This window comes from Mobula birostris, chromosome 13, assembly GCF_030028105.1.
Source record: "Mobula birostris isolate sMobBir1 chromosome 13, sMobBir1.hap1, whole genome shotgun sequence".
Taxonomy (NCBI): Eukaryota; Metazoa; Chordata; class Chondrichthyes; order Myliobatiformes; family Myliobatidae; genus Mobula; species Mobula birostris.
The window spans coordinates 102,879,576-102,906,154 of record NC_092382.1 but is presented as its reverse complement, the minus strand read 5'-3'; the positions used below and the strand labels follow the sequence as shown (position 1 = coordinate 102,906,154).

Here is a 26,579-nt window from a genome sequence, read left to right as displayed (position 1 = left end):
ACACCCTACCCCTCTTTATCTTCCTCACCGGGACAAATTTGTTCTTAACATCCTGAAAGAGATCCCTAAACATCGACCACGTGTCCGTAGTACATTTCCCTGCAAATACATCATCCCAATTCACGCCCTCAACGATTAGCCTTATAGCCTCATAGTTTGCCCTTCCCCAATTAAGAATTTTCCTGTCCTCTGTGCTTTTATCTTTTTCCATGATAATTTTAAAGGCCTAGAGCGGTACTCACTGTTCGCCAGATGCTGACCCGCTGAGAGATCTGTGACCAGCCCCGGTTCGTTACCTAGTACTAGATCTAGTATGGTATTCACCCTGGTCGGCCTGTCCACATACTGCGACAGGAATCCATCCTGGACACACTTAACAAACTCTGTCCCGTCTGAACATTGGAACTATCTAGGTGCCAAAATATATTCGGGAAGTTAAAGACACACAAGGTAAAAACCCTGTTATTTTTGCAGCTTTCCAAAATCTGTCTCCCAATCTGCTCCACGGTACGTCTGCTGCTAACAGGGAGCCTATAGAATACTCCCAATAGAGTAACTGCTCCCTTCCTGTTCCTGAGTTCCACCCATACTGACTCAAAAGAGGATCGTGCTCTATTACCCACCCTTCCTGTAGCTGTAGTGGTATCCCGACCAGTAATGCCACCCCTCCTCCTCTTCAATCCCCGCGCCCCGCCCCCATCCTGTTAAAAGCACTGAAATCCAGGGATATTGAGAACCCATTCCTGCCCTGGTGCCAGCCGAGGCTCGGTAATGGCCACTACGTCACAATTCCATGTATGTATCCAAGCTCTCAGTTCATCACCCCTCCCCCCTCCCCCGTCGTGACACGAACACGCCCGCATCGTGACACCGACACAACGAGACGTTGCACCGTAGCACCACTGAGAGATACTGACCCAGAGTCAGGCCATTCACAGTCATACGGAAACCCTCCTCCCTGTATGCATAGAACCCTCCCTCGGCACACACCCTCCACCCGGAATCTGTCCAACTCTCCCTCTTCTGCACTACTCCTCGTCCCCCTCACATACTCCCTGCACTACACTACTCCCGTCTCCGTCACGCCTCCCTTCCTTTAAACGTACCATACTCCGTGACCCATTGCCTCTCCTGCACACATTCCCTACCTTCCTTACCGCCCACTCCGTCGCCATGACACGATCCATCCAGTAAAACCCTTCAATCCGTCCCACGCGCCTCCCTTTCTGTGTTCAGCGGCAATTGTGGGAAGTCTGAGGGAGAAATGACGTGTGGTGATACACTTCCCCCTTCCACCGAATATCTATCGCCAGGCTCTGAGCCTCTCCAAGCTCTGCATGCACAGGCCGGTCACGTGGTTCCACACCATTTGCATCAGTATGTGCAATCTCACAACCCCTTCCCTGGCCTCCTCTCTCCTCCCCTTCCTTCCCCTTCCCCTTCACGCAGCACACCATCCTGTCCCACACACACACAGACACCATCTCCGAGAGACACACACAGTTCGAGACTACTGGAACGCCGAAGTGCTGGGTATTGGTGAGTGGGGAGAGCGGCGGCGGGTGGGAACTGCGCACATTTTCTGATACCAGCAGAGTGTGCTGCGATGGTGCGGGTGTACTTCAAATATCTGACCGCGGGAGGGTGATGGGACAATATGTTGTGAGCTTCACTGTTTGTGTAAACAAGGGAGTGGATTTTCGGATGGTGAGGAGAGAGCTGCGCTCTGTATCCGACACCTGGGAACGTGTGATGGTACAGTGTGGAGGGAGCTTCACACTATGTCTGACCCCGGGAGTGTGTGATGGGACGGTGTGGAGGGAGCTTAATTCTGTGCCTTACCCCAGGTGTGTGCAATGGGTCGGTGTGGAGGGAGATTTACTCTGTGTCTGATTCAAAGTCATAGTTAGGGGATTTTGGTGTTAAAACAGCTTCCAGTCAGAAACAAGGTGGAAGAAAATGGCGACTCACACGTTCTGCTCCAACGGCTGCAAGCTGAACAGCCGTTCTGTCGCCTCCACTCTCCTCCCCTTCCTTCCTCTTCTCTCAGCACACCATTCCCTCTCAATGATTCTTAAGTGGGTGAGTGAGCAGCCGGAGGTCCTGATGCATATACAGCGGCATGCAAAGTTTGGGCACCCCTGCTCAAAATTCCTGTTACTGTGAATAGATAAGCGAGTAAAAGATGACCTGATTTCCAAAAGGCATCATGTTAAAGATGCCACATTTCTTTAATATTTTAAGCAAGATTACTTTTTTTAATTCCATATTTTAATGTTTCAAAATAACAGAAAGGAAGAGGGCCCGAAGCAAACGTTTGGGCACCCTGTATGGTCAGTACTTTGTAACACGCTCTTTGGCAAGTGTGGTAGCGTCTAAACGCATTCTGTAGGCAGCTAAACGTCTTTCAATTCTTGTTTGGGGGATTTTTGCCCATTCTACATTGCAAAAGGTTTCTAGTTCTGTGAAATTCTTGGGCCGTCTTGTATGCATTGCTCTTTTGAGGTCTATCCACAGATTTTGGATGATGTTTAGTTCGGTGGACTGTAAAAGCCATGGTAAATCCTTCATCGTGCGCCTCTTGAAGTAGTCCTTTGCGGATTTTCAGTTGTGTTTAGGATCATCCTCCTGTTGTAGAAGCCATTCTTTTTTCATCTTCAGCATTTTTGTATTTTTTTATAGAACTTCATCATCAAACATTTCCATAAGACGTATTTCAAATACTGTACATATACAAACTCTATTTCCAGAAAAGTTTGGATAATTCCAAAATGCAATAAAAACAAACATCTGTGATATGTTAATTCACGTGAACCTTTATTTAACTGACAAAAGTACAAAGGAAAGATTGTTAATAGTTTTACTGACCAACTTAATTGTATTTTGTAAATATACACACATTTAGAATTTGATGGTTGCAACACACTCAACAGAAGTTGAGACAGAGTCAAAATAAGATTGGAAATGCACAGAATATTCAAGTAACACCGGATTGGAGGACTCCACATTAAGCAGGCTAATTGGTAGCAGGTCAGGTATCATGACTGGGTATAAAAGTAGCGTCAATCAAAGGCTCAGTCTTTGCAAGCAAGGATGGGTCGTGGCTCACCCCTTTGTGCCAAAATTCCTGAGAGACTTGTTAGTCAGTTCAAAAGGAACATTTCTCAACGCAAGATTGAAGAGAATTTTGGTCTTTCAACATCTACAGTACATAATATTGTGAAAAGATTCAGAATTCAGAGACATCTCAGTGCGTAAAGGGCAAGGTCGGAAACCACTGTTGAATCCGCGTGATCTTCGAGCCCTCAGGCGGCACTGCCTAAGAAACCGTCATGCTACTGTGACAATTATAGCCACCTGGGCTCGGGAGTACTTCGGAAAACAATTGTCACTGAACACAGTCCGTCGCTGCATCCAGAAATGCAACTTGAAACTGTATTACGCAAGGAGGAAGCCAAACATCAAATCTATGCAGAAATGCTGGCGAGTTCTCTGGGCCCGAGCTCATCTCAGATGGACCGAAAGACTGTGGAAACGTGTGCTGTGGTCAGATGAGTCCACATTCCAGCTAGTTTTCGGAAAAAACGGGCGTCGAGTTCTCCGCGCCAAAGTTGAAAACGACCATCCAGATTATTATCAGCGAAATGCGCAAAAGCCAGCATCTGTGATGGTATGGGGGTGCATAAGTGCCCACGGATGGGTGAGTTGCATGTATGTGAAGGTACCATTGACTCTGAGGCGTATATTAGGATTTTAGGGACACGTACGTTACCATCAAGGCGACGTATCATCCGGGACGTCCATGCTTATTTCAGCAGGACAATGCCAGACCACATTCGGCACGGGTTATAACAGCGTGGCTTTGTAGACAAGAGTGCGTGTGCTTGACCGGCCTGCTGTCAGTCCAGATCTATCTCCTATTGAAAATGTATGGCGCATCATGAAGAGGAGAATCAGACAACGGAGACCACGGACTGTTGAGCCGCTGAAGTCTTATATCAAGCAAGGATGGACAAAATTTCCAATTGCAAATCTACAACAATTAGTATCCTCAGTTCCAAAACGATTAAAAAGTGTTATTAAAAGAAAAAAAGTGCTGTAACACAATGGTAAACATGCCTCTGTCCCAACTTTTGTTGAGTTTGTTGCAGCCATTAAATTCTAAATTTGTGTATGTTTACAAATTACAAGTAAGTTGGTCAGTAAAACTATTGAAAATCTTTTCTTTGTACTTTTTTTTAGTTAAATAAAGGTTCGCGTGAATTAACATATCACAGATTTTTGTTTATTATTGCATTTTGGAAAATATCCCAACTTTTCTGGAAATGGGGTTTGTATATCATGTAATCATATTTGTGGGGTGTATTGGGTGTCAGGGAGGGGTAGCACCTCCGGTGGGGAAACATGTCGCGTCCTTTTCAAGGCGGTTAGTCCACCTTTGGCCCCCACCTGGCACTCAGCTCTCACCTGTGGCTCCCCGTAGCTGTTTGCATGCGACAACAGCCACATCCCGGGCTTCGACAAGCTGGCTAAACCAGGTGAGGGTAGCCGACGGGTCTGAAACCCTCGGTGAGATAGGGAGCTGTCTATCCCAACATGTGAAGACAGCCTCCGGCGGATTGAGTGGACGAGACCAATGGAAGGTCCAACGGTCAAGAAGGCGGTCTCTGCAAGGGTCGTGGAACGTGTAGAGCAGAACAAGACACAGAAGACGTCCTTGTCATCCACTGCGCCTAGTCCCATCTCCAGCCGTCTCGACTCTGTCTTGCCACTGGATCCAGATGGGAATTGGGAAGAGAGACTGTGGCTGACGCTGCGCAACTCTCCCTCACTTAAATCAATGTGACGAGCTAGTCTCGACTTCATCAATAATGGTGTCGAGGTCCTCATCGACGTACGATGGACGAACAACAACAACAATCATATTTGTCATAAATCTCCAAATAATATTTATCTGAGGTATACACTTATCGAAAGGAAAGGAGAGAAAGAACAAGTGAAAGAAGAAAGCTAACTGCAAGTACGGAGTGATCATTTTTATTACAACATATTAATTTACTTCTGAGAATAAAATCAGGCCTATGAGGTGTTATGTAGTTAAACCATTTTCCCCAGTATGTATCATATCGTTCCAACTTATGATTAACAGATGCTTCCCCATTTTGTAAATGTCCATTGTAATTTCCATCAATACATTCAAAGTTGGGCTTCCTGTGATAACCATTTCCTGTTAATGGTCTTTTTTTTTTCCCAACCACCAGCAGTATATTCATTAAATATTTATCTATTTCCCTACTCTTAAGGTACACACCCCAAATACATGCTCTTACTCTCTAATTGTTTATTTATTTATTTATAAGTATTTTGATTAATTATTATTTAAAATCAACAAAAACACAGTACAATAGTCAAATCAACATATCAATATATACAATAAGAGTTAAACTATCAGATAACTAATTAACCAAGCTAAACAGTATACCAATAATAAGAGGAAAAAAAATGCTAATAATATATTTTTTGGAACCCCTGCTAACTAAACCAAAAATAAAAAAAAAAACACTGACCGAAAAAAACATTAAAAAAAATCCTTGGTAGCACAATCCCGGAGCTGTACGCCATACACGCTTCCATAAAAGAAAAATAAATCAATCCACCAACAGAATCCGATTACACAAGAAACAGAAGGGTATCATCTTAATTAACTCAAATCAAATCATAGTAACGGGCCCCACCTTTTCTTACAGTCAAATTGCGGGTCAAAAGTTCGAATTCTAATTTTCTCCTAACAAAGACAACCGGCAGTTGTCCATGCTGCAAGCCTCCGCTCTCCACGCCACCGATGTTGTCCAAGGGAAGGGCATTAGGGCCGATACAGCTTGGCACCGGTGTCGCCGCAGAGCACCGTGTGGTTAAGTGCCTTGCTCAAAGACACAACAGGCTGCCACAGCTGAGGATCGAACCAGCGACCTTCAGTTCACTAGACCGACGCCTCAACCACTTGGCCACGCACTGACACATTAAGTAGTCTGTACTTGTATATACAAAAAGTGGGACAGAATAATGAATGTAATCCCTTTTGTCGGGGAAAGGTCCCACCATATATCTATTAAGCCAACTTTCTCAAAAAGTGTATTAACTTTCTTATGTAAGGATTTTGTATCATAGGCTTTTCTATCGGAAGAATCTAAATTTGGGTGTAATTGTAGATCTACGCCTCCTCCACATATCAGGAGACCCTCTGTTTCCATTCCAATATATTAGTAATTTTATGAAAGAAACGAATTGCCACTTCCTGGGTGCGCTTTTATATTCAACGGGGTATCTGAATTCCCATCTATATTCCCCCTTACCAGAATATATCTGCCCTCCTTATATTCCATTTCGGATACTTTTTCGAAATTTAGCTTGCTTGAGCTAAGAATAACAACCCCTCTCTCATGTCCTGATTTATATGAGGAGAAAAACAAATTAGTGAAGCCCATTCTTTTTCGTTTTCCATGCTATTTATCACTGAAGTGAGCTTCCTGTAAATATAGTACATGGGCTTGTTCTTTTTTATTCATTTTAGATAGAATTTTGCAGCGTTTGATTGGATTTGACAGTCCAGTGACATTAAAAGAAATGAATTGTACTTTGTCATTAGCCATGTGTATTCATCTGTCAATATATCATTGAAATTAGCAGAATAAAGCTTAATCGATCTACTGCCTGAACAAATTAGAACCAAGAATCGCGAATAATAATACAAAATGCCACGAAGGTGTGATTCCAAGGCTGGGGTCTCTAGATGAACCTGGGTTCAGCTAGAGGAAACATCAGTCCGTGGGGGATAGCTCTTCCTCCCTGTGAGTTGGGGGTCCCCATTACAGTACCCATAAAAGTAAGTGGACATGTAACCCCAGCTCCCTCTGCTCCGAAGCTAAGCAGGCTCAGGCCTGGTCAGTACTTGGATGGGTGACCGCCTGAGACCTCAGCCTTTTTTACCTCCTTCATGATGGTTCAGGGGTAGCAACCGTTAGGAAACCTGGATGTCTGAGTCCTGAGGCTCCTAGACACCCATCCTGATGGTTGAGTGGTAATAATTTTCCAGAACCTGGTAGTGTAGGGCTCTGAGGCTCCTGTACCTTCTTCCTGATTTTTGTTGGGTAATAACTGTCCCTGAACCCGGTGATGTGAGTCCTGAGGCTCCTGTACCACCCTTCAGATCGTTGAGGGATAGTATATCTTCTTGAAACTGGTTGTGAGACTCCTGAGGCTCCTGGACCTTCTTCCTGATGGTTGAGGGGCAACAACTGTTCCATAACATTGAGTGTAAATCATGAGGCCAATTATCTATAGTGAGCAAGTCTGCGAAAAATGGATAGTTGCAGGGTAAATTTGCCTTCCCTGAATATACTCGTAACTATTTATACGGATACGACATGAAGGGTCCCTGTGGGGACACAGTTTCACTGTCAGCAAAACCCAATACCGTCACTCACTGTTCTCTGTTCCCCATTTACAGAACAGACGTGTTGCCAGGGGTGGGTCAACAGGAGAGGCGCTTGTTATTTCTTATCACGGTGGCAAAATCTCACGCTGCAGCGAAGAAAAAATGTTCGAAGGGTGGCTCAAAGCTGCTGGAAATTAGCTCAATCGAGGAAGAGGTATGTGACAGAGCACGTGAGAATGGCCACAAACTACCCGGGGCCTGACAGAGTGAAGCTCCCTCCAAAACGTCCCTTCACACGCTCCCGGGGCCAGACACTAATGCAGCTCCTTCCACACCGTCCTATCACACGCTTCAGGGATCACTCAGAGTGAAGCTCCCGCCACACCGTCCCATTGCATACACCCGGGGTCGGAGACAGAGTAAAGCTCCCTCTACACCGTTCCATCATACCCTCCCAGGGTCAAACAGAGAGGGAAGCTCCCTCCACACTGTCCCATCGCACAATCACGGGATCAGACACAGAGTTAAGCCCCCTCTACACCGACCCATTACACACTTCTGGGATCAGACACAGAGTGAAGCTCCCACTATTCCGTCCCAGCAGAGACTGCCGAGGTCAGACACAGAGTACATCTCCCCACACACTCACCCATCACACACTGCCAGGGACAGACACAGAGTGAAACTTTTTTTTTTTCCGCACAGTCCGATCGCACAATCACAGGATCAGAAACAGAGTGAAGCTACCCCACACCAACGCATCACACACTCCAGGGGTCAGACAAATTGTGAAGCTCCCTTCACACCGTCCCACCACAACATCCCGGGAAAAAAAAAGACACAGAGTGGAAATCCCTCCACACTGTCCTATCGCACACCCCCGTGGTCAGACACAGAGTGAAGCTCCCTGAACACCGCCCCATCACACATTCCCGTGGTAGTACAGACTGAAGCTCCCTCCACACCGTCACATCACATACTCCCAGTGTCATAAAGAGTGAAATTCCGCCCACACCGTCGCATCACACACTCGCGGGGTCAGACACAGAGTGAATCTCCCTCCACACCATCCCATCACACACTCCCGGTGTTATAAAGAGTGAATCTCCGCCCACACCGTCCCATCACACATCCTGGGATCAGACACAGAACGAAGCCACTGCACGTCATCCCATCAAACACTGCCGGATCAGACAGTGAGTCAGTTCCCTCTACACCGTCCCGTAACACACTCCCGGGGACGGACAAGTAGTCAAGCTCCCTCCCCACCGTCCCATCACACCATCCCGGGAAAAAGACACAGAGTAGAAATCCCTCCACACTGTCCCATCGCAATATTACTGGATCAGATACAGAGTGAATCCTCCTCCACACCGTCCCATCACACACTCCCGGGGTGAAACGCAGAGTGGAGCTCCCTCTACACCGTCTCATCACACACTCCCGGGGTCAGACACAACGTGACGCTCTCTCCACACCGTCCCATCACACCCTCCCAGTGTCATACAGAGTGAAGCTTCCTCCACACCGTCCCATCACACTCTCCCGGTGTCATACAGAGTGAAGCTTCCTCCACACCGTCCCATCACACCCTCCCGGTGTCATACAGAGTGAAGCTTCCTCCACACCGTCTCATCACACATACCTGGATCAGACTCAGATTGAAGCTGCTACACATCGCCCCATCACATACTGCCGGTGTCGGAAGTGAGTGAAGCTCCCTCCCCACCGTCCCATTACACACTCACCGGGTCATACGGAGTGAAGCTCCCTCCACGCCGTCTCATGACACATCGCCGGACTCAGCCGCAGAGTGAAGCTCCCTGCACACCATCACATCACCTTCTCAATTCGAGTCTCGGGCACCGCTATTTTTTGATTGACGGTGTCAAGCTGTGACTTGATATCATTGAGTTGCTCGTTTATATCTCTTTGTAATCCCCGTATCTCTTCCAGAGGTTTTATCATGTTCGCCGCTTCACCTGAACGAGGCCCATCGTCAGCCTGGCGAGCACGCGTTCGAGTAGTAGAGACACGTCTTGTACCTCCCTCGTCCATAGGCTCCGCACTGATTCCTTTTTTATCTCCATTCTTTTTCTCCGTTCTTGCCCCCCTTATCAATTCAGATATTTTCGGAAGATCTTATATTTCATGAATGAACGCGGCAATATATGCGTTATTTTTTCCGGAGTAGCTGTTCATTCGAGCTGCCATTTTGGACGATGACGTCACTGGAAGATCCTCACTGTTGTCTTTAATTGATCGAACCCATCTTGAGTCTGAATATGTGTTTCTCTCTGTCTGTAACTGTCCTTGTAAAAAAGTAAACACGCTGCAGAGAATACATAACACGAGCTGGTCACCAGAGCTACGAGGCAATTCTGCAGACAGTAGAAATTAACACAGAGCCAAACAGTCAGTCTCGGTTCCCTCTTTCTCCTTAAAGTGACAGTCCACAGACAATATGAACCCTAGGGGTAGATAGCACACCACAATCTGAAACGCCCGCCCCCACCCCTCAACACGGTGCCACTGACTCTCCCCCTGACCGTCACTCTCAGTGTTACAGACTCGTCAGTCTATGATCATCTGTGAATGAAACTTTGCGAACAACGTCAGGAGGTGAACAGGACCCAGCGCCTATATCGTGAACAGATTCATGAGGTGAACTCAACCCTGGAATCCAGAACTTCCGAGAACTCCCTCCTGAATCTCCCCCAGTAACAGTTCCTGAGCATGGTGGTGTGAGTCCCGAGGCTCCTGACCTCCTTCCTGATGGTTGAGGGGTAAAAGCTGTTCCTGAACTTAGTGTGTAAATCATTAGGCCAGTTATCTTTCGTGAGCGATTCTGCGAAAACTGAATGGCTGCAGGGTAATCTCCCTTTCGTGAGTGTACTCGCGACTATTTATATCAGAAACAACATGAAGACTCCCTCTGGGTTCAAAGTTTCTCGGTCAGCAAAACCCAATATCGCCACTCACTGTTCTCTGTTCCCCATTTACAGAACAGATGTGTTTCCAGGGGTGGGTCAACAGGAGAGGCGCTTGTTATTTCATATCGACGGTGGCAAAATCTCACGCTGGAGCGAAGCAAAAATATTCGGAGTGTGGTTGAAAGCTGCTGGAAATGAACTCAATCGAGGAAAAGGTATGTGCCATACCACGTGAGGATGTCCGCAAACTGCCCGGGGCCTGACAGAGCGATCCTCCCTCCACACCGTCCCATCACACACTCCCGGGGTGAGGCAGAAAGTGACACTCGTTCCACACCGTCCCATCATAAACTTCATGGTTCATATAGAGTCACGTTCCCTCCATATCGTCCCATCGCACACCCACGAGGCGTGACAGAGAATCTCCCTCCACACACTCCCGGGATAAGACAAATAGTAAAGCTCCCTCCATATCGTCCCATCACACACCCACGAGGTGTGACAGAGAAACTCCCTCCACACTTTCCCATCACACACTTGCGCTGTCAGATAAATAGTAACGCTCCCTCCACAGCTTCCCATCACACACTCCCGGGATAACACAAATAGTAAAGCTCCCTCCACAGCGTCCCATCACACACTCCCGGGATCAGACAAAGAGTAAAGCTCCCTCCGCAGCGTCCCATCACACACTCGCAGGATCAGGCACGGAGCGAATCTCCCTCCACACCGTCCCATTAGGCACTCAAGGGGTCATGCAGAGTGAAGCTCCCACACTCCATCCCATGACACAACCCTGGGCTCAGACGCAGAGTGAATCGCCCTCTACACCGTCGCACTACAAGCTCCCGGGGTCATACACAGAGTGATGCTCGCTACAGACGGTCTCATCGTACACTCCCGGGAGAGACATAGATTGAAACTCCCTCCACACCGTCCCATCACACACTCCCGGGTTCAGACACAGAGTGAATCTCCCTCCACAGCGTCCCATCACACACTCCCGGGGTCAGACACAGAGTGAATCTCCCTCCACACCGCCCCATCACACACCGCCGGGTAGTAACTGTGCGAAATTCCCTCCGCCCTATTGCGTTATACACTTCTAGGGTCCAACGATAACGTTCCATGCAGAGTGGTAACGAAAGAAAATGTATTTACCAGGATTTTGTTTCCAAAACTTAGATGGAGCGGACGTTACTGGATTGGAAAATGCCTATGCATGTGAGGTTCTCAGTGACTGACGGCTGTGTGGAGTGGGGGGCAGTGGGTTCAGTTTGGAGTCTTACAGGGTGCTGTGGTGAGGGCGTGGGCAGTGCGAGTAGTTTGGGGACTGACTTGGGGCTCGACCGGGAGAGTGGGCAAGGTGATTAGTATGGGGACTGATACAGGGCTCTGGGGAGAGAGCGGGACGATGTCATTTCTTTTGGGACTGAGATGGGGCTGCGGGGAGATAGTGCAGCAGTGCGATTATTCTTCTGACTGATACAGGGTGTGAGGTGGAGAGTGGGACAGTGGGACTAGTATGGTGACCTACACTACGCTGCGGGAAAAGAATGGGAGACTGCGCTTAGTGTGGTGTCCGTCAGAGGCATGAGAGAGGAGCCTGCCCAGGCGGATTGCAGGAGGATACTGGCGGGGATGACGGCAGAGCAGAGATGGCTGAATTTCGGGAATATTTCATAAGGCGCAGGATAGATATGTCCCACAGAAGCAGTTGTTCTCAGACGGCTGGTGTAGGCAACCGTGGCTGACAAAGGAAATTAAGGACTGCATAAAAGCCAAGGAAAAGGCATAGAAGGTAGCATAAGTAAGTGGGAAGGTGGATGATTGTTGCACTTTTAAAATCCAACAAAAGGCAACTAAAAAACGATAAGAAGGAAAAAGATGGAATATGAGGGCAAACAAGCCAATAACATAAAGCAGGATACTAACACTTAAAACAAAATGTATGAAGAGTAATGGGGAGTTCCGAGTTAATATTGAATCACTGGAAAATGAGAGTGGTGAGGTAGTAATGGGCGACAGAGAAATGACAGATGAACTTAATGGGTACTTTCCATCAGTCTTCACTGTGGAAGACACTAGCACTATACCAGTGGTCCGTGAGTGTCAGGGTGCAGGAGTGAGTGCCGTTGCGATTACAACGGAAAAAAGTACCTGGCAAACTCAAAGGTCTTCAGGTGGATAAGTCACCTGGGCCAGATGGACTGCATCCCAGAGTACTGAGAGAGGTTGCTGAAGAGATAACGGATTCATTGGTCACGATCTTTCAAAAATCACTTGATTCTGGCATGGTCCGGAGGACTGGAAGATTGCAAATGTCACTGCACACTTTAAGAAATGAGGAAGGCCAAAGAAAGGAAATTATTAGCCAGTTAGCCTGAAGTCAGTGTTTGAGGGAGTGTCGGAGTCTATTAATAAATTTGAGGTTGTGAGGCACTTGGTGACTAATGATAAAATAAGTCGAAGTCAGCTTGGTTCCTGTCAAGGGAAATCTTGCCTGACACATCTTCTTTGAGGAAGTAACCAGCAGATTGGACAAAGCAGAGGCAGCTGATATCATTGACTGGCAATCCAGAAGGCATTTGATAAAGCGCCATGCCTGAGGCTGCTTAACAAGCTAAAACCCGATGGCGTTACAGGAATGACACCGGCATGTCTAAAGGAATGACTGGCAGGCAGGAGGCAGCCAGCGGGAATGTAAGGGGCGTTCTCTAGTTGGCTGCCAGTGACTAGTGGTGTTCGTCACGGAGTCAGTATTGGGACTGCAACTTATCACATTGCTTGTCAATGATTTTGTGGTACAGATGGCTTTGTGGAAAGTAGGAGTCGGGGTCAAGTCCATTAACAAAATCATAGAAAAAAGTTCCCATCTAAGAGTGTCTTAAAAGACCCCATTGATTCCGCATCGCCAACCATCGATGGAAGTGTATTCTCGCTCTGTGGCAACCCACCACACTCTGTGTGAAAACATACCTCCGACAACCCCTTCTACCATCTTCCAAACATCTTAAAACTATGACCCTACACCCCGAGAAAATAATACTTTTCATTGACAAAGAACATGAAACAACGGGACGGTGTGGAGGAAGCTTCACTCTGTGTCTGACCCCGGGAGTGTGTGATGGGACGGTGTGGAGGAAGCTTCACTCTGTGTCTGACCCCGGGAGTCTGTGATGGGACGGTGTCGAGGGAGCATAACTCTGTGCCTGACCCCGGGAGCTTGTGGTGGGACGATGTGGAGGGAGCTTCACTCTGTGTCTGACCTCGGGAGTCTGCGATGGGACGGTGTGGAGGGAGATTCACTCTGTGTCTGACCCCGGGAGTGTGTGATGGGACGGTGTGGAGGGAGATTCACTCTGTGTCTGACCCCGAGAATGCGTGATGGGACGGTGTGGAGGGAGCTTCACTCTGTGTCTGACCCCTGGAGTTTTTGGTGTGACGGTGTGGAGGGAGATTCACTCTGTGCCTGTCCCCGGGAGTGTGTGATCCGCTGGTGTGGAGGGTTTGGTTGCGGGGAAGAGAGAAGACACGACCGAAGGAGCGGTGAAGGCGGTTAATAGGAGATTTGGAGAGGGGAGGGTGCAGTACAGGGATGCCCCGGGCAAAACGGTGTCTAATCTCGCCCCCACCCCCATCGCCGGAAACGCGGAAGGGACGGGACCGAAAATGCAGTGAGGATCCTGGTTGGGGTGAAATGGCTGGGCGGGTCGGGATATCTCTGGGTCACTGCGACGGGTGTGATGGGGGTGGGTGTGTTAGAGAGGAGAATCGGTGCGGGGCAGGTGGGTGACAGAGTAGGGAAAGGTAATGGGGAAGGTGGGAGAGAATGAAGTGGAGAGAAGGTAGAGACGGGATGAGGCGGAGAGAAGGGAGGACGGTAGGAGAAAATGGGAGAGACAGATGGGGAGATGGAGAGAGTGATGGGGAAAGAGGAAGAGCTGAGAGAGAAAGAGTGTGTGTGTTTGTGGGTGACAGAAAAGAGAGATAGAGAGAGGGGAGGGGGAGAATGTCACGGAATAAGGAAGGAAAGAGAGAGTGCGAAAGAAAGAGTGCGTCACTGGACGAGGAAGTCGAGGACCGAGTTTCGAGGGGAGCTGCTCACCTCACTCCGAGGGAGGGGGCTCATTCAGCTCGGTGGATGCTGGGGCTTTGTCCCGGGGCCGTGGTTTCTCCCAGGCAGAGCGTCTGAAGCCCCGGCGATAGTCCGGAGCTGTGTGAGCGTCCGACGCGCAAATCGGTGCCCAATCACGGGGTGCAAATCTCCAGGACAAGAGAGGCTTTTATGAGTGACACAAATCCCTCCGACATTCCCTCCTTCCTCATTCCTGCCCTCCTTCTCGACTTCCCTCCTTCCTTTCCTTTCCCCCCTCCCCTTCCGATGCCTCTCTGCTTCCATCATCAGCATTCCTTCTCCCTCATCCCTCCCCTTCCTGCACTCCTTTCCTTTGTACATCGCTCACTTTCTCCTCCCTATCCTCGTCTCCGCTCCCTCTGATTCCATCTCTGTCAAGCTCTCTTCACCCCGTTCGCTCGCCCTCTCTTTTCTCCCTCTTCCTCCCAATGTCTCCAAAACTCCCACTCTCTATTCACCGCTTTCTCCTTCCCTCCTTTCCCCATCTCTATCGCTCTCAGTTCCCTCTCTCCTAAGACTCCCTGTCACCCGCTTCACTCTCTCCGCTAAACACCAAACTTCCCCTCTCTCTCTTCGTCCCCCCACTTTCTCCCCACTTTTACTACTCTTCCCCACCACTCTAAACACTTTCCCCAAAGCCCTCATCCTCTCTCCTCCCCGCACTTCCTCCACTTGTTCTCGCTTCCTCTCCTTATCAACTGCTCATCTGTTGTTTGTTGGTGTCTGTTTGACTCCGTTGTCAACACGGGCTTCCTCTGACAACGGTCGCTTCCCCTTTTGAGCTCAGAGACGCAGAGAATCCTCGACAGGATGGGCGACAGCGAGACTTACATGAATGTGAAGTTCACAAAAACGGACGCACGGTCTTCTTCCCCAGGTGAGAGGGTCAGAGAGACGGTGTGGAGGGAGATTCACCCTGTGTCTGACCCTGAGAGTGTGTGATGGGTCTGTGTAGAGGAAGCTTCACTTTGTGTCTGACCCCGGGAGTGTCTGATGGGACAGTGTGGAGGGAGATTCACTCTCAGCCTGAACTTGGGAGTGCGTGATGGGACAGTGTGGAGGGAGATTCACCCTCTGTCTGTCCCCGGGAGGGTGTGATGGGATGGTGTGGAGGAAGCTTCACTCTCTGTCTAACCCCGGCTCTGTGTGATGGGAATGAGTTCAGGGAGCTTCACTCTGAACCGGACCTTGGGAGTGCGTGATGGTACGCCGTGGAGGGATATTCACTCTGTGTCTGACCATGGGAGTGTGTGATGGGACGGTGGGGATGGAGATTCACTCTGTGTCTGACCCCGGGAGTGTGATGGGACAGTGTGGAGGGAGATTCACTCTCAGCCTGAACTTGGGAGTGCGTGATGGGACGGTATGGAGGGAGCTTGACTCTAAGCCTGACCTTGGAAGTGTGTGATGGGACGGTGTGGAGGGAGATTCACTCTGTGTGTGATCCCGGGAGTGTGTGATGGGACGGTGTGGATGGTGATTCACTCTGTGTGTGACCCCGAGAGTGTGTGATGGGACGGTGTGGAGGGAGGATCACCCTGTTTCTGAATCTCACTGTTTTGTCCCCAGACGAGCCTGATGTATCATACGCGGAACTTAATGTCAAGACCCTCTCGGCGCCCCGGGTCCGGACAGGTGGAGGTCAGTTTCATCTTTCTTGATTTGACTGTGTTTAGCTGATGTGTCCTTTCCTGTCGAGAGATCTCAGTTAACACGAATGATTCCCTGTTTGAGCATAAGACGGAGGGAAAACGTGAGAGAGACGCTGGGGGAGGTAGGGTGGGGATCTTTGTGGGAGAGACGGTGGGAGGCTGCCGTGACCAGTGAGCGCTCTGGGAGGGGCGCTATAGAGGGAGAGCCGTGGGATGGTTTGAGGAAAGAGTGCTGCTGGAAGGGTCGGTGAGGAGAGATAGCATGGGATGTGCCGTGTTGTGGAAGAAGCAATGAGGAGAAAGCGCTCTTGGGTGGGGGGTGGGGGGCAGGCGGAGATGAGTGAGCTTCGTGTAGTGGTGGTGAGGAGGGACACAGTTGAAGATACTGTGAGGAGGGAGCGCAGTCTAAAGCCTTAACCACTCTCTCCCCTCCTCCCTTTTCTTAACCCCACTCTCTTTTCCCTCTTACCCCCTCTCTCCCCTCCCTGGCCTCCTCCCACCCTCTCCTCTCTCCCTCTCTCCCCTGCTCTCTGTTCCTGTTTTACCTACTGTCTCCCACTCTGCCCTTCTTTTCGCCCTCTCTCAATGTCCCCTCTGCCTCCCCTCTTTCCTCTATCAGAGTCACCGTGTCTACCACTCTCGGTTTCCCCCTCGCGCCATTTCCCTCTCTCTTCTCTCCCTCTCATCCTTCCCCGTTCGCTCCTCCCGGTCTCCCCACCTCTCTCTGTCCCCAACTTTGCCGGACATCACCCTTGCGCCTTCTCTTCCTCTCTATCCACGCCTCTGTTCCATTCCGCGACCCTCTCTCCCCTCGCCCTTTTCTCTCTCTCTTAAATTTTCTTCAACATCCCTCTCCCACTTTTCTTCTCCCCTCCTCTCCAGTCTCAATCCGCCTCTCTTTCGCTCTCTCTCACACCTCTCCCTGTCCTCTCCATGTCTCCGTCTCTCTCACACCGTTCTCCCTCCCCATTCTTTCTCTCTCATCTCCCGCCCAACACCACTATCGCTGTCTCCCCCTCTCTGTCCATCGCTCTCCATTTCTGCCTCACTGTGTCTCTCCTCTCTGTCCCCTCTCCCTCACCCTCTTTCTCGCTGTCTCATCCCCTCTCTTCCCCTCCCTTGCCCCTCTCTCTCCTCTCTCTCTCCCCGAGACCCACCTCCATTCTCTACCGCTCTCACTCTCTTCCTCATCTGCCTGTCCGACTCTCTCCCCCAGACGATCTGACCTCCACCTGCTCAGAGCTGAACTTTCGGAAAGAGGAACCCCGCATCGATGAGGACGAAGATCCTCCCATTCCCTCGGGACCCGCCGGGCTGCCAACCACTGCACAAACAGGTCAGAGTTCGCAGAAATGACGTCATTTTGGAGTGGACACGTGTCATACTCCCAAGTGACCAAGTTTCTAAGTCATCTGCCTCGACCACTTCCTCTGTCAGCTCGTTCCACAGACTGAGCACCATCTGGGCAATAAAAGGTTGTCACTCGGCTCCCCAGTTAAATCCCTGTCTGTGATGTGCATAACTGATCTGGACGAAATTGTAAGTGGGTGGGTTAGAAACATAGAAACATAGAAAGCATGCATCACAATACAGGCCCTTCGGCCCACAAAGCTGTGCCGAACATGTCCCTCCATTAGAACTACCTAGGCTTTACCCATAGCCCTCTATTTTTCTAAGTTCCATGTTGTCATCAAGGAGTCTCTTCAAAGACCCTATCGGTTCCGCCGCCACCACCGCCGCCTGTCCCCCATTCATCCACTCACCACTCTCTGTGTAAAAAAAAAAACTCGCCCCTGACATCTCCTCTGTACCTACTTCCAAGCACTTTAAAACGGTGCGCTCTCGTGTTAGCCATTTCAGCCCTGGGAGAAATCCTCTGACTATCCACACGATCAATGACCTCTCATTATCTTGGACACCGCTATCAAGTTACCACTCATCCTCCGTCGCTCCAAGGAGAAAAAGGCGGGTTCACTCAACTTATTCTCATAAGGGATGCTCCCCAATCCAGGCAACATCCTTGTAAATCTCCTCTGCACCCTTTCTATGGTTTCCACGTCCTTCCTATAGTGAGGCGAGGAGAATTGAGCACAGTGCTCTAAGTGGGGTCTGACCATGGTCCTATGTAGCTGCAGCATAACCACTCGGGTCTTAAATGGATATAAATGATCTTGATGAAATTTTAGATGCGTGGGTTAGTAGGTTTGCAGATGATACGGCGAGAGGCGGTGCTGTAGAGAGCGGAGAAGACTGGCAGAAAAATTCATTCGGATGTAGATTAGTTACAGATATGTTTTGGAGACCAGGCAGATGGAGTTTAACCCTGGCAAACCTAAAATGTTGCAACTTGATAAGTCAAATGAAAGAAATGGCACACGATCAAAGCCAAGACAATAAACAGTGTTGAAACATAGAAAACCTCAGCACAATACAGGCCCTTTGGCCCACAATGCTGTGTCTTACTCTAGATGGGCAGAGGATCTTGAGGTTCATGTTCATAGCTCCCAGAACGCGGATGCACAGTTTGACGAGATGGTGATAGAACATAGAACATAGAATAGCACAACACAGTACAGGCCCTTCGGCCCACAATTTTGTGCCGACCCTCAAACCCTGTTTCCCTTATAAACCCCCACCATAAATTCCTCCATATACCTTTCCAGTAGTCTCTTAAATTTCACTAGTGTATATGCCTCCACCACTGACTCAGGCAGTGCATTCCACGCACCAACCACTCTCTGAGTAAAAAACCTTCCTCTAATATCCCCCTTGAACTTCCCACCCCTCACCTTAAAGCCATGTCCTCTTGTATTGAGCAGTGGTGCCCTGGGGAAGAGGCGCTGACTGTCCACTCTATCCATTCCTCTTAATATCTTGTTTACCTCTATCATGTCTCCTCTCATTCTCTTTCTCTCCAAAGAGTAAAGCCATTAATCTCTGATCTTAATGCAAACTCTCTAAACCAGGCAGATTCCTGATAAATCTCCTCTGTACCCTTTCCAATGCTTCCACATCCGTCCTATTGTGAGACAACCAGAACTGGACACAGTTCTCCAAGTGTGGCCTAACCAGAGTTTTATAGAGCTGTATCATTACATCGCGTCTCTTAAACTCTATCCCTCGACTTATGAAAGCTAACACGCCATAAGCTTTCTTAATTACCTATCTGCCAGTGAGGCAACTTTCAGGGATCTATGGACATGTACCCCCATATCCCTCTGCTCCTCCAGGCTACCAAGTATCCTGCCATTTACTTTTTACACTGCCTTCGAGTTTGTCCTTCCAGAGTGTACCACCTCACACTTCTCCCGGTAGAACTCCATCTGCCACTTCTCAACCCACTCCTGCATCCTATCAATGTCTCCCTCTCTGCAATCTTCGACAATGCCTCTACACTCTCCATAACACCACCAACCTTTGTCCCGTCTGCAAACTTGCCAGCCCACCCTTCTACACCCACATCCGGTTGGTTAATAAAAGTCACGAAAACTAGGGGTCCCAGAACCGATCCTTGTGGGACACCACTAGTCACAACCCTCCAATCTGAATGTACTCCCTCCACCACGATCCTCTGCCTTCTGTAGACACGCCAATTGAGCATCCACCTGGCCAAAACTCCCTGGATCCCATGCCTTCTGACTTTCTGAATAAGCCTGCTGTGTGGAACCTTGTCGAATGTCTTACTAAAATCCATGTAGATCACCTCCACATCGATACCCTCATCTATATGACCGGCCACTTTCTCAAAGAACTCTATCAGGCTTGTTAGATACGATCTGCCCTTCTAGAAGGCCTAAGGCATTCTTGTCTTTATTAGTCGGGGCATTGAATACAAATGTCAGGGAATTCTGTTGCAACTTTATAAAAATCACTAATTAGTTAGAATCAGGCGTTTTGTATGCAGCTCTGGTTCACCATATTATCGGAAGGATGTCAAGGCGTCGGGAAGCCTCCAGAAAGAATCAACAGGACGCTGCCTGGATTCGATGCCATGTGTTACAACGAGAGGTCGGACACCTGGGTTGCTTTCTCTAGAGCAGAGGAGGCTCAGGGTAGATCTGACTGATCTCTGGAATCCGTTAGACGCCTGTCAGCCTTTCCCAAGTCAAGGAATTTGGACACTGAGCGATGACGGCTGACAGTAGATGAAACTGACAGAGGGAGGGGGTGATCGCGGTGGAAGGAAAGAGCGCGGATGGTTGGTGGAAGGGAATCCCAGTGGGAATCACGGCTGAATTCACACGCACACTGAATGGTCTCTCTACAGGTCCGCATAAACAAGAGTCGAACGAAAACATCGGAAATAGACCGTACCGTAAGATCTGCCTACTCTGCCTCGTTACATCCATCCTCGTCGCGATAGTGGCCGGGCTCTCGATCCATGGTGAGTCGAACGGGGTCCGGGTGGAGTCAGACTGTAAACAAACAGAGTGGGATGAAATGTTAGCGCATAACCTCACCGTGACACCGACACGACCCCCACAGTGACATCGACACACCCCACATCATAAGACTGACTCTCCCCTCACAGGGACACAGTCACGCCCTTCACGGTGACACCGACAGGCCCCACACCGTAACATCGTCACACCCCTCAGTGTGTAACGGACACTCCACGTCATTGTGACAACGCCGCTCTCTTCACCATGACACTTAGTCAACCCACACCGGAACAATGACACTCCGTTTACCGTGACACCGACACTTCACTCACTGTGACACCGACACAACCCTCTCCGTCACACTGTTACACCGCTCACTGTAACGCACATAACCCTCACTGTGACACCGACACTTCTCACACCGTGTCACTGACACACCCCTTGCTATCACCCTCAGTATCGCAGACTCGTCAGTCTCTGATCAGCTGTGACCGAAACTACCGGAGACTTTGGGATCAACATCACGAGATGAATAGGACCCAGCACCAATATCAACAGCAAGTCCGTCAGTTGAATTCAACCCTTCAATCCAGGACATCTGAGAACTCCCGCTTGTATCTATCCCAGAGAAACTGTCTAAAGAATCTTTCCGTCCTCAGCAACAACCTCTCCAATCTCGAAAACAACTTTACCGTCCTCAACTCCGAACTCTCAGAGCTGAATCAAACACACACCGATCTCCACCATGAATGCAATCAGCTCGAAACGAAGTACAGAACCATCTCCGAAAACAAAGCTCAGATTTGCCAGTACCTCAACAGGAGAAGAGGTGAGACGACATCCCCCCGTAATCCTGCTCCTCATCACGGGGGGGGGGGGGGGTGGTGAGAGAAGGGGCGAGAGGGAGAGCCTCCCTCCATCTCTTGCCCCGGGAGAGTGTGATGGGACAGTGTGGAGTGAATTTCATTCAGTGTCTGATCCTGGGATGGTGTGATGGGACTGTGTGGAGGGAGATTCACTCTGTGTCTGACCGCATAAAATGTGATGGGACAGCCTGGAGGGAGCGACATCTAGTGTCTGACCCCGGGAGTGTGCCATGGGACAGTTTGGAGGGAGCGACATCTCGTGTCTGACCCCGGGAGTGTGTCATAGGACAGTCTGGAGGGAGCGACATCTAGTGTCTGACCCCGGGAGTGTGTCATGGGACAGTCTGGAGGGAGCGACATCTAGTGTCTGACCCCGGGAGTGTGTCATAGGACAGTCTGGAGGGAGCGACATCTACTGTCTAACCCCGGGAGTGCGGGATGCGCACGTCGGATAGAACTTCACAAACAACAGGAATTCTGCAGATGCTGGAAATTCAAGCAACACGCATAAAAGTTGCTGGTGAACGCAGCAGGCTAGGCAGCATCTCTACGAAGAGGTGCAGTCGTCGTTTCAGGACGAGACCCTTCGTCAGGACCAACTGAAGGAAGAGTGAGTAAGGGATTTGAAAGTTGGAGGGGGAGGGGGAGATCAAAAATGATAGGAGAAGACAGGAGGGGGAGGGATGGAGCCAAGAGCTGGACAGGTGATTGGCAAAAGGGATACGAGAGGATCATGGGACAGGAGGTCCGGGAAGAAAGACAAGGAGGGGGGGACCCAGACGATGGGCAAGGGGTATATTCAGAGGGACAGAGGGAGAAAAAGGAGAGTGAGAGAAAGAATGTGTGTATAAAAATAAGTAACAGATGGGGTACGAGGGGGAGGTGGGGCATTAGCGCAAGTTAGAGAAGTCGATGTTCATGCCACTCTGCGTCGGATCCTGACTGTGTGAAGAGATCATGCATAAGGAACTTCACTCTGCGTTTAACATCAGAGCTCTGTGATAGCTCGGACGAAGCGGGCGTCGCTCTCTGTCTGATCCCAGAAGTGTGTGATGAGCCGTTGGGAGGGAGCTTCAATCTGTGTCTGACCCCGGGAGTGAGTGATGGGACGGTGGGCAGGGAGATTCACTCTGTGTCTGACCCCGGGAGTGTGTGATGGGACGGTGCGGAGGGAGCTTCACTCTGTGCCTGACCTCGGGAGTGTGTGATGGGACGGTGTGGAGGGAGCTTAACTCTGTGTCTGACCACAGACGTGTGTGATGGGACGGTGTAGAGGGAGCTTCACTCTGTGTCTGACCCCGGGAGTGTGTGATGGGACGTTGCGGCGGGAGACTCAATCTGTGCCTGACCCCGGGAGTGTGTGATGGGACGGTGTGGAGGGAGATTCACTCTGTGTCTGACCCCGGGAGTGTGTGATGGGACGGTGTGGAGGGAGATTCACTTCGTGTCTCACCACGGAAGTGTGTGATGGGACGATGCGCAGGGAGATTCAATCTGTGTTTGACCTGTGGAGTGTGCAATGGGACGGTGTGGAGGGAGATTGACTTTTTCTGAACCCAGTCGGCGCAACGGGATTAATGGAGGAAGATTCACTGTTTCCTGTTCCTGAGTTTCAGAGCAAACGTGTCCCCCGGACTGGACTGAAACGGAAGGCCGGTGTTATTTTATATCCACGTCCGTAAAATCTTATGATGGAGCGAGGGAACATTGTTCAAAATTTGATGCAAGGCTCCTGGAAATAAATTCAAACATGGAAAAGGTATGTTTTACCGTGGGAAGAGAGATCAACAGTCAAGAACTCCCGGGGTGTGACGCACAGTGGAGTTTCCTTCACACCATCTCCCCACACACTGCTGGTATGAGACACAGGGTGAAACTCCTTCCACAGCGTCCCGTCACAAACTTCCGGGGTCAGAGACCGAGAATCTCTCTCAACACTGTTGCATCAAAGACTACTGGGATCAGAGACAAAGTGAAGCTCCCTACACACCGTCCCGTCCACACTCCCGTGGTCAGTCACCGTGAAGCTCACTCAACGCCGTTCCATCACACACTCCCGGGATAAGACGCAGAGTGAATCTCTTTCCTGACCGCCCCATCACACACTCACGGGGTCACACACAGAGTGAATCTCTCTCCGCTCCTTCCGATAACAAACTCCCGGGGTCAGACACACAAAGTGAATCTCTCTCCACACCGTCCCATCACACACTCCCGGGGCAGGCACTGGGTGATTTCCCCTCTGTACCGTCCCTTCACATGGACAGGCATTGCGAGAGTCTGGTTCTAAACATTAATGAAGGGATTTAATTTCACAGACTTTTGTTTCCAATGATGTCTCTCGATACACAGCTTACTGGATTGGAAAATGCGCAAACGGGTGAGCTTTGGACTGTTGCTGGTCTGTGGTGTGGGAGTGGGCCAGTGCGGTTAGTTGGTTGACTGACACAGCGTTGTCGGGAGAGGGCTGTGCAGTGAGATTAATTTGGGAACTGACTCGGGATTTTAGGAAAGAGCGGTGCAGTGGGATTCATACGGCGATGTACTCGGGGCTGTGGGGAGAGCAGGGTATCATGGAATTAGTTCAGAGACTGACATGGGGCTGTGGGGACATGAGTTGGATTAGTTTGGCGACGGTCACCGGTTGTCTGCTGACTCCGTTGAAATTGTTTTAACCTCTCATAGGAACGTCGCCTCTTACCTTCTGTACAAGGTGAAGTATGGATGGGCCACCTGCAGTAAGTGCGACTCGTACGCATGGAGTTACGATTGCCAAAAGGAATACAGATTTATCTGCGAGAAGTCTGAATATTTATACCCGGATATTCCTGAAGAGGTCCAAGGTCTCTGTCAACAGCCTGTCGGGCCGACTTCAATCAAGTGACTACACCCTTCTTCTCCCCATTCAATCTACCCGACTCTGAAACACTCATAATGTCATCCCCTCTCACCCTCTCTGCCCCTCCCTGCTACCCTATTCTCCTCCTCTACTCGCATCCACATTGTCCCCCACTACTCTCCCTCTCCCCATCTGAACTACTCTTCTCCCCTCCCTGCCCCGCTTCTCCCTCTTCCCCCATTTATTCCCCCTTTCCACCCCTCTTCTCTCTCTGCCCTTCTTATTCCCAGTTCATTCCGCTTCTCCCCGTAGGCTTCATACCAACTCTCCAAGGAACAAAGTCCGATCCTTCTTGCCTTCTCTCCAGAACTCAGACCCTCGAGTCCCGGAAACATCCTCCTAAATCTCCCTCTGCACTCTTTCCAGCTCAGTGGCATCTTTCCTACAGCGGGGCGACCAGAACTGAACACCGTACTCCCAGCGCGGCCTCGCCGACCTTTTGTACAACCACAACGTGGCTTCAGCGCGGTGCAAAGATGTAAACATCTCGAAAATTGGGAAAATTAATAAATACTGCAAAGCGGTGATTACCGAGAGAGTGTTTAAGTGTTCAGGGAGCGTTCGCAATCTGATGGCGGAAGGGAAAGAACTGCTTGTAAATTGTTGAGTTTCCCGGCTCCTGTACCCCTCCCCGATGGTACCGATGAGCACAGGGCAATTCCCGGCGGGAGATGGTCCTCGCTGATGGATGCGGTCTTCCCGAGGCATTCCTTCTTCAACATGTCCACGATGGAGGAGAGGGTTGCGTCCGTTATGGAGCTGGCTGAGTCCAGAACCTTCTATGGTCTATGGCGACCCTCTGCGTTGCAGCGTCCAAACCAGGCGGCCATGCGACAAGCCAGAATGCTCGACACCGTACAGCCGTAGAAATGTGCGAGTCTGGTATGATGTTAAAACCACTATCTTTATTGGTAACTACTTATAATGTAGTAACTTTAACAAGATAAACAAAAGTTAACGGTGTTATGTGTAGACAAGTGTGTAAACCTAACTATTGAGTTTGGGGGAAAAGGCTTAGCGTCTTTAGATGGAAAAGCAGGAATGTTCAGTAATCCACGAAATAAATTATTGGGGAGAGACATTTGTAATCCAAGGTAAAACGTAGAGAAAAGGTAAGTACAAAATATTCCACAGGGTTCACGCTGGTAAAACGAGATAACAGTCGCCGTAGGTCTTGTCCGACGTGTCTTTCCAAATGCACATAGGAATTATTACCGATAGTGATCTGTCACGGGAATATCGTTTTACAGCGGTTACCACACAGCATACCCAGGCAACCTAAAATCCACTGCTATAGATCCTACGAAATGACAATCATACATTCATTGTGCACTGTGTGCCGATGTTTAAAAGATCCTTCTGGGCACAGGAGATTTCCAAGGCTCAGCTGCGACAAGCTGAAGCTACCGGGGTCCCCACCCTTTCCCTCTCTCTATTACGACTGAGGGTCTCTCTCTCTCACTGTGTTTAATCTGCACAAACCACGGCAGCCAGTGACTGACGTCATAAACCCGCCTCCTTCAGGCGCTCTTAAAGCGATAAACACAGTCAATGAAACCTGCGGGTTCGTAACAACACCGACCCATAACACACTGATAGGGTCAGACACAGAGCGAAGCTCCCTCCACACTGTCCCATCACACACTCCCGGGGTCAGACACAGAGTGAATCTCCCTGCACACCGTCCCATCACACACTCCCGGGGTCAGGCACAGAGTAAAGATCCCTCCACACCGTCCCATCACACACTCCCGGGGTCAGACACAAAGTGAATCTCCCTCCGCACCGTCCCATCACGCGCTCCCGGGGTCAGACACAGAGTGAATCTCCCTCCTCACCGTCCCATCGCATACTCCCGTGGTCCGGACACAGAGTGAATCTCCCTCCACACCGTCCCATCACAAACTGCCGTGGTCAGACACAGAGTGAATTTCCCTCCGCACGGTCCCATCACACTCTCCCGGGGTCAGACACAGAGTGAATCTCCCTCCGCACCGTCCCATCACACACTCCCGGGGTCAGACACAGAGTGAATCTCCCTCCGCACGGTCCCATCACACTCTCCCAGGGACAGACACACAGTGAATCTCCCTCCACACCTTCCCATCACACACTCCCGGGGTCAGACACAGAGTGAATCTCCCTGCGCACGGTCCCATCACACACTCCCGGGGTCAGACACAGAGTGAATTTCCCTCCGCACGGTCCCATCACACTCTCCCAGGGAGAGACACACAGTGAATCTCCCTCCACACCGTCCCATCACACACTCCC

General features: G+C 49.9%; 1 protein-coding gene across 2 annotated transcripts; it reads left to right on the top strand.

The window, feature by feature from the left end:
* Positions 1–1,429: 1,429 nt before the first annotated feature.
* On the top strand, positions 1,430–24,827 carry LOC140207230 (uncharacterized). Of its 2 annotated transcripts, XM_072275655.1 has the most exons (11): positions 1,430–1,539; positions 7,508–7,649; positions 10,441–10,583; positions 15,294–15,383; positions 16,076–16,147; positions 17,375–17,494; positions 20,426–20,542; positions 20,998–21,369; positions 23,023–23,165; positions 23,725–23,786; positions 24,092–24,827. In XM_072275655.1, exons 4-11 carry the CDS (start codon positions 15,317–15,319, stop codon positions 24,288–24,290), a joined length of 1,152 nt encoding a protein of 383 aa, XP_072131756.1. In that variant the 5' UTR covers positions 1,430–1,539; positions 7,508–7,649; positions 10,441–10,583; positions 15,294–15,316; the 3' UTR covers positions 24,291–24,827. The 2 variants fall into 2 exon arrangements, with proteins under 2 accessions (XP_072131756.1, XP_072131755.1); XM_072275654.1 differs by lacking the exons at positions 1,430–1,539; positions 7,508–7,649 and having other exon boundaries at positions 10,504–10,583; positions 15,289–15,383.
* The last annotated feature ends 1,752 nt before the right edge of the window (positions 24,828–26,579 follow it).